Source organism: Solanum lycopersicum, chromosome 5 (genome assembly GCF_036512215.1).
Source record: "Solanum lycopersicum chromosome 5, SLM_r2.1".
Taxonomy (NCBI): domain Eukaryota; kingdom Viridiplantae; phylum Streptophyta; class Magnoliopsida; order Solanales; family Solanaceae; genus Solanum; species Solanum lycopersicum.
This window is the reverse complement of record NC_090804.1, coordinates 54,709,951-54,719,150: the sequence shown is the minus strand read 5'-3', so window position 1 is coordinate 54,719,150 and position 9,200 is coordinate 54,709,951. Positions and strand designations below refer to the sequence as shown.

The window sequence follows — 9,200 nt, the reverse complement described above, 5'->3', positions numbered from 1 at the left end:
GTTCTAAATACAGTTTTAGTATCTTTCCCCGGAAAATTTGGTGCAGTAGAGGCTCAGGGGTTACTGAAGTCAAGTGTGAGTTTGACCTTACCTTTTAAGCCCTGACCGAATATTCATATGGAAAACAAAGAAACACTGAACTGCCTTAATTGTTTTAGAAGCACTTGAATGTCGAGTGTGTATCTGGATTAAGTGGTGAATGGTGAATGCTATGGAGTCACCTCAGATTTTTCTTTCCTGTTAATTCAAATTTGTCTGTTTGAAAATTGAAATGGAAAAAAAGTGTGATATTTCCGATATAATACTATTAGTTAAGTGGTCCTATGAGAAATCAACTTTGTAGTAATTTAAAATGGGCCAACTCATGCCTGTTGCTTTTGGCAACAAAACTAGAAAGGTGTTTGTGAGCTTTGTTGTTCAGCATTATTTTCATCTGAAAGAGGTCTCTGTAATTGTATTTAGTAGAGAAAAACTGTGGCAATCATGTAATAATTAAACCCTCATTGAACAGTGGTACTAGACATTATTCACAGTATATGTGAGTGCCAATCGTGTACAAGTAGAGACAATTTTGAGCTTCCTATGATGGGGTGATGGGTAACTATTATTCTGTGTGTCAAGACTCCCTCACAATTTTTGCTGCCAAGCATTTAGAAATTTATACACCAGAGCTTGAAATTTTAGAAAACGTTATAGAACAAATTGAACACTTAGCTTGTGTGTTAAAATAGAGCAAATTGAAGAGTTACTATCATGTTACTATGAGAACTAGAGTTCATTCAAGAAAAAGATGCACAAGAAAGAATACAAGTGATTTACGGATTACAGTAAGCAAAGCATGTGAGCATATATTTGCAGGTCTTCTATTGATTGATAAAAGTGTCATAAGCCAAAAGGTTTACTTGATGACATAATCTATACATCTTTAACACAAAGTAGCATTATGCTTTAGTCCTTTCTGGGTAATGGCATCTCATCTCTTGCCATGCTGCTTCTTTGTAGGTGCTCCAGCACTGCTTTCATTCCAGTGAGATACTCCACTAGCCCTTTGAAGTAGTTGGTTAGCAAAAAAAAAGCATGAAAAACAATGTTTTGGCTCAATGACAACAATATACCCCGTGTAATTGCACAACTGGGTGGTATGTACACAGCCTTATATCTACCTTGTGAAGGTAGAGAGATTATCTTGGATAGACCCTTGACTCAAGTAAAGCATATCAAAATCAGTAAGAAAAGGAAATTTAGTAGTGAAGGAACCATATAGAAACAATGGAGAAAGGAACAATATATAGAAGCAAAAAACAATACTATAACCAAAACGAAGAAAACAACTAGTAGTAAAATCGAAGAATAAGATAGTAGGAGAGTAGTAATAATAACACTATTATGGGAAACTAGACCGTTCTCAACTATTTTCTATGTAACTCAATGACATGCACTGTAAATAATTACCCTAAAGACCTAAACAATTAAGAATATTTACATTTATCTGGCTAAAAGTAATGGTATTTCTTTCCAATTTGGTGACGACCAAAGGAACATATACCCAGTTTGCATTTCTTTACTGAAGTCTAAAGAGAATTACCATTTACATAGTTTCGACAGTCGTGATGGTTAATCGTCAAGTCAGAATCCCATCCTTCATTGAATCTCTTTGCTGCATCCATTGCATCACTCTCTGAGTAGCCAACAAACCAACACTTCCTTTTAGGCAGCTTCTTCAGTGTCCTTGTAAGAACAACTCCTGTCATGGTATAAACTAGCTTGAAGACATGAATTGCTTAGGAGACGACTTTCGATATGAACTTATAATGGTTAAGAGACGGGAAAAGCTTGTTTTTTTTTACTTCCACACAACTTTGATGATCAAATTTAAGGTGCTCATTTCTTATTGAATGATGAACATGACAGGTGTCAGCTGAAACCAAAGGAGATTATGAACAAAGGTCACACTTAGTATGAAGAACTACACCAGAAATTGATCCCTGTGATTGTCAATTCAAAAGAGAGATACGAGTTTGGATATAATGCTGATTCAGATATCGACCAAGTCTCACAGATTCAACGTCTAAATGAATTGAAGGTACGAACTTGGATAAGTTGCAAAGTTAAGACAACAGTAATCAATCCATTTCTCCTGTAGATTTGGAGAACAGTTGAAATTGCCTGAGCCTCCATTTATTTTATCCAATTTATCTTTCTTCTCACTACTATTAGAAAATCACAAGTTTCTGATGAATGTCCCTATCAGAATTGCCTCACCGGTAAGAAATTTCCAAGTGAAAATCTTTGGAAAATGTTACCAAAGAGCCAAAAATGATCTGAGCAGCAATGACTTTCAAACTTTAAGAGAAACTAAAAGGGTTTGACCTGGTACATTTCTCCCAGATAGAGCAGCAACAGCTACAACAATGCTTTCCGGATCTTGAGGTTGGAAATCATACACTAAAACCTAAACACACAGATTAATAACCTGTTAAGACTTTTTTTAAAATTCTTTTTCGGTTTAATCATTAGAAATCTGAAACTGAATTCAGTAAGATAATTAACAATGAATGAGATTGTTATACATGAATTTACTTATTTTTGAAAGAAGTGGTGGACCCACACTATATGAAGGGAATGCACGAGCACCCGCTAACTTTTGAAAAAGTTATATGTTTATTTATTTTGAAAAACTGATTGAAATTAGGATATAGCTAACAAAATATAAAAGTTACCTTGTGCAATTGGTAGAAGCAGAAGATTCCACCCTTGTAGACCAGGGTTCGAATCCTACTAAAGCTTATTTTTATTGTGCATCCAAAATCTTCGAGTTCAGGGTTCGCCTTTGTCTAGAAGGGATATCTTTTCTTTAAATAGCTTAATGCCTCATTGCTAATTGTATAGTCATCTGATTATGATGATTTATAGTTGCACAGACTTATTTTAGATCACAATATTTCAAAAGTTTTCACTCGCCCATTCAAATTATATCATATAAATAGAGTAATTAACCTTTTCTGTAAACACCATTAGTATATGTTTTTGAGCAGGATTACTTCATAAAAACATTCTCTACCCAACCCGCCAAATACCTGCTGAGTAACTGTTCTCACTTCTCAGGCTATTTTGACAGCCCCAAATTGCGCATTTGAAACCCCTAATTTAGAGGACAAAATGCACTAATAAAACAAAAGGAAGAGAAATTATACCTGAGAGTCGAGGGAGGAAGAGGGGCTGATAATGACCATGAAATGCTGCAAATCCCAGAAATTGAGAGAGTAAACAGTAGACATAAGCAACTGGGCAGGTCCTTTTGTGGCTCTCAAAGGCACAGCTGCTACGTATACTTCATCTCTTCTGCTTCTTCCTATTCCTATGGATTTCGCCAATGACATCGATACCATTTCCCTCTTCTTCTTTTTTTCCTTCTTTTGTGTGGCTGGTAAACGTTGTCTCAATCTACACAATTATATTTGCTTCACGTTTGCTACTCCCACCTTTCTAATTTATATACTAACTAGATTCAGCACGTCTATTCCATGTTAATTTTCAAAGGCACAGCTGCTACGTATACTTCATCTCTTCTGCTTCTTCCTATTCCTATGGATTTCGCCAATGACATCGATACCATTTCCCTCTTCTTCTTTTTTTCCTTCTTTTGTGTGGCTGGTAAACGTTGTCTCAATCTACACAATTATATTTGCTTCACGTTTGCTACTCCCACCTTTCTAATTTATATACTAACTAGATTCAGCACGTCTATTCCATGTTAATTTTTTTTATATTCCTTATAAAAATTAAAAATTTACATTTACATGCATGTAACGAATAACAAAATGCAACAATTACAAATAAAATTATAAAATTGTGATAAAAACATCAAATGACGAATCTTATTTTAATGTATAAAACTTATTAACAAACTGTAAATTTAAAACATTAGATAGTAATTAGTCAATTTGCATTATATATAGTTACAAAAGATTAACTTAAGCTGTCACAACCCAAATCGGGCCGCGACTGGCACCCACATTTATCCCCCTATGTGAGCGAACCAACCAATCTAAACCTTAACATTTCAATATAATATCAACAGAAGGTAATGCGGAAGACTGAAACTCATTAATAAAAACCAATTCAATAACTTCTAAAAACTCAACAACTATTATTATTATCCCCAAAATCTGGAAGTCATCATCACAAGAACATCTACTTCAAATTACTAAAGCTAAGAGTATCTAGAAAGCTAGAATAAACAAAAATGCTAGTCCATGCCGGAACTTCAAGGCATCGAGACATGAAGAAGAAGATCCAGTCCAAGCTAGAAGCATTAGCTCACCCTGAAATTCGGAGTAATGAAAACTGGCTAGAGTTGCAGTTGAGTTGAAGACGACGGCACGTTTGCTGCACTCCACAAATAATCAAAAAGAAAACATAAAAGTAGGAGGTCAGTACAAACACAAGTACTGAGTAGGTATCATCGGCCAACTCAAAATAGAAAACAGTATATATCAGATAACATCATAAAATCAACTAATATCCTTAGCATGCAGCATTTACAATTACCATAACCCTTGGTTACAACACCAAGCTCATCAATGAGGACTCACGCCTCCTCATCATACTTATTTGGGAATTAGGTTCATTAGATTGAGTATATTAACATCTTTCAAGATTTCATTATCTTTATTCCTCTCGTGTTGGTACGTGACACTCTGCTCCTCATATTCTATCCTGGTGTCGGAACGTGACACTCCGATCCTCATATACTATCCTGGTACCGGAACGTGGCACCCGATCCATATACTATCCTGGTGTCGGAACGTGACACTCCGATCCTCATATACTATCCTGGTACCGGAACGTGGCACCCGATCCATATACTATTGTGGTGTCGGAACGTGACATTCCGATCCTCATATACTATCCTGGTACCGGAACGTGGCACCCGATCCCCTAATCTCACTACTTTCGTTCATCAAGCCTTCTTTTATACCAAAGCATCATCATTAACAAAGTAGATTAGGGTTTCTTTTCAAGATTTAGGATTCAATAGCTTCATCATGCTTATTATATCACAATTACATAATCACATTCATGCAAGCATACAATTAAGCATATAGAAGGGTTTACAATACTACCCAATACATATCATTCGCTATTAAGAGTTTACTACAAATAGTATAAAAACCATAACCTACCTCCACCGAAGATTAGAAATCAAGCAAGCAAGTTCCCAAAGCTGCGTTCTTCTCTCTCGCTCGCTCGATCGTTTCTCCCTCTCTCTCTCTGTTCTTTTTCTTTTTCTTATTCAAACCCTCTTTCTTTTACCCTAATTAGCATATAATTAAGAATAAAAGATGGCAATAATAACCCACTAATTAACTTAAGGTTACCTCTTTTAACCCCCAAGTAATTAGACTTATTAACATTAACCCACTAACTTTATAATTAAAGCCGGAATAGTCCAAAACGTCCCTTAAAACCTTAATAAAATCCGACTCCGCCTGGGATTACGCAGCCTGTGACGGTCCATCGTGCCTGCGACGGTCCGTCCTACTGCTCCGTCACAGAGTTCAGAGACTCAATTCTCTGAAGAGTCTGAGACGGTCCGTCCTACCATTCCGTTACGAAGTTCAGAGAGTCGATTTCAGTACCTATTTTTCAGAATTTCTAAGTGTTTTGAAACGAGACCCCTCGACGGTCCGTCGTGCCCATGACGGTCCGTCGTGGGTTCCGTTGTCTCAGCCTGTTTTTCCAGAAATAAAATCTGCTGCTCAAAACGACTAAACAGGTCGTTACAATAGATATCAATTTACCCATCGTTCGTCCCCGAACGATCACAAGAAGGAAAACAAGGGCGAAAAGGAGTACCTGAATCTGTAAACATGTGTGGGTATCTTTCTCGCATATCAGCCTCTTTCTCCCAAGTGGCTTCTTCGACTGGTCGATTCTTCCATTGAACTTTGATGGATGCAATCTCCCTTGATCTCAACTTGCGAATTTCTCTATCTAGAATGGCAACAGGCTCCTCCTCATAAGTCAAATTCTCATCAAGCAAAACTGAATCTCAATGAATGATGTAGTTTCCATCCCCATGGTATCTTTTCAACATAGACACATGAAATACCGGATGCACTCCGGACAGCTCTGGAGGCAAGGCTAACTCATAAGTCACCTCCCCTACTCGCTTAAGTACTTCAAAGGGACCAATATACCTTGGGCTTAATTTACCCCTTTTACCAAAACGCATCACCCCTTTCATGGGTGAAACCTTCAGCAAGACTTGCTCACCCTCCATGAACTCCAAGTCTCTAACCTTTCAATCTGCATATTCCTTTTGCCTACTTTGCGCCGCTAACAGCTTTTCTTGAATAGATTTCACTTTATCTAACGATTCCCTCAGAAGGTCAGTACCCCAAGGTCTAACTTCAAATGCATCAAACCACCCAATGGGAGACCTACATCTTCCCCCATATAGTGCCTCAAATGGGGCCATATCAATGCTTGAGTGATAGCTATTGTTGTAGGAGAACTCTGCTAAGGGTAAGAAGCTATCCCAATGACCACCAAATTCTATCACACATGCACGAATCATATCCTCCAACACTTGAATCGTTCGCTCAGATTGACCATCGTCCTGAGGATGGAATGCAGTACTAAGGTCCAACCTAGTACCCAATTCCGCATGCAATATTTTCCAAAACTTAGAAGTAAACTGCATACCTCTATCTGATATGATGAAGAGTGGAACCCCATGCAACCGAATAATTTCTGAGACATAGATTTTGGCTAACTTCTCTGCATTGTAAGTCACTTTGACCGGAATGAAATGAGCAGACTTAGTTAACCTATCAACAATCACCCAAATAGAGTCATACTTACCCATTGTCTTTGGAAGACCAACCACGAAATCCATTGCAATCCTTTCCCACTTCCATTCAGGAATGGGCATTCTTTGAAGTGTTCCTCCGGGCCTCTGGTGTTCATACTTTACTTGCTGACAGTTTGGACATTTGGCAATAAAATCAAAAATATCACGCTTCATTCTACTCCACCAAAAGTGTTGCTTTAGGTCACGGTACATCTTGGTTGCACCAGGATGTATAGAATATCCAAAACTATAAGCCTCTGTAAGAATAGTATGGATTAAATCATCAACACGGGGCACACATACCCTTCCCTTGATTCTCAAAACACCTTCCTCATCGATTTGTGCTTCCTTAGCCTCTCCTCGCAATACTTTATCTTGGATTTTTCTTAGTTTCTCATCCTCAAACTGTTTTCCCTTAATCTTGTCAAGAAAAGAAGATCTTGCCTCCACACAAGCCAACAATCCTCCCTATCATTCACTTCTAACCTCATCAAGTCGTTAGCCAGAGTCTGAACCTCTCTAGCCAATGGACGTCTAGAAACTTGCAAGTGAGCTAGAATTCCCATGCTCCCTGCCTTTCTACTTAAGGCGTCTGCCACAACATTAGCCTTTCCCGTATGATACAAGATAGTGATGTCGTAGTCCTTCAGTAGTTCCATCCATCTCCTCTGTCTCAAATTCAAATCTTTTTGAGTAAAGACATATTGTAGGCTACGATGATCCGTGTATACTTCACACTTAACCCCATATAGATAGTGTCTCCATTGCTTTAAGGCAAACACTACCGCAGCCAGTTCCAAATCATCGGTCGGGTAATTGCGTTCATGCACCTTTAATTGCCTTGAAGCATAAGCAATTACATTCTTCTCTTGCATTAGCACTGCACCCAAACCAGAATAGGATGCATCACAATAGACAATGAAATTCCTACCTTCCACGGGCAGGGTAAGGATTGGTGCAGTAGTCAACAAGGTCTTGAGTTTCTGAAAACTTTCCTCACATTCGTCCGACCATACAAATGGAACATTCTACTTAGTCAAGTTCGTCAATTGGGAAGCAATGGAAGAGAACCCCTTGACAAATCGACGGTAATAGCTAGCTAAACCAACAAAGCTCCTTATTTCTGACACATTAGTAGGTCTTACCCAATTCTTTACTGTCTCAATCTTAGAAGGATCTACCATCACCCCATCCTTCGAAACCACATGCCCCAAGAAGGACACTAAATCTAGCCAAAACTCACACTTGGAGAACTTGGCATAGAGCTTCTTCTCCCTTAACATTTCCAGTACCATTCTCAAATGCTCTTCATGTTCCTTCTTGCTCTTTGAGTATACCAATATATCATCAATGAATACGATCACAAATATATCCAGATATGGCTTAAAAATCCCGTTCATCAAGCTCATGAAAGCAGCAGAGGCATTCGTAAGACCAAAAGATATTACTACAAATTCGTAATGCCCATACCTAGTTCAAAAAGCAGTCTTTGGCACATCCGTTGCCCGTATCTTCAATTGATGATAACCGCATCTCAAGTCAATCTTAGAGAAGACACAAGCACCCTGTAACTGATCGAACAAGTCATCAATGCGAGGAATGGGATACTTGTTCTTAATAGTTACCTTGTTCAACTGCCGGTAGTCTATGCACATCCGAAAAATCCCATCCTTCTTCTTCACAAATAACACCGGAGCACCCCAAGGAGATGCACTTGGTCTGATGAAGCCTTTGCTCAATAAATCTTAAAGTTGGGCCTTTAACTCTCGTAACTCCACGGGGGCCATTCTATAAGGGGGTATAGAAATGGGGCGAGTACCCGGTTCAAGATCAATGCAGAAGTCAATATCTCTATCCGGTGGCATACCCGGAAGGTCTGCGGGAAACACATCTAAAAACTCACGAACTATCGAGACCGACTCAATCGGAGGTACTTGGGTAGTATCATCCCTGAGATGTGTCAAGAACGCTAAACAAACCTTACTAACCATTTTCTTAGCACGAAGGAAGGAGATGATACGAACCGGATTAGAAGTGTAGTCACCCTCCCACACTAACGGATCTGTCCCAAGCTTGGCTAACGTCACAGTTTTAGCATTACAATCCAAGATTGCAAAATTTGGGGAAAGCCAAGTCATACCCAGAATTACATCAAAGTTGACCATTTCTAAGATAACCAAGTCTACATAAGTATTGCTCTCCATAAAACTCACAGGACAAGACCTATACACCTTCTCAACTATCACAGACTCACCCACCGGAGTAGAAACACGAATAGGCATGTCAAGCAATTCACAATTTAATTTAAGACCAGTAGCAAATGCGGAAGATACATATGAAA

General features: G+C 38.5%; 1 protein-coding gene across 1 annotated transcript; it reads right to left on the bottom strand.

Moving 5' to 3' along the window:
* Positions 1-841: 841 nt before the first annotated feature.
* On the bottom strand, positions 842-3,692 carry LOC101256186 (uncharacterized). Its single transcript, XM_004240121.5, has 4 exons — positions 3,195-3,692; positions 2,371-2,452; positions 1,586-1,744; positions 842-1,046 (listed from the first exon to the last, which is right to left on the bottom strand). The coding sequence occupies exons 1-4, from the start codon at positions 3,387-3,389 to the stop codon at positions 949-951; spliced, it is 534 nt and encodes a 177-aa protein (XP_004240169.1). The 5' UTR covers positions 3,390-3,692; the 3' UTR covers positions 842-948.
* Between the last annotated feature and the right edge of the window lie 5,508 nt (positions 3,693-9,200).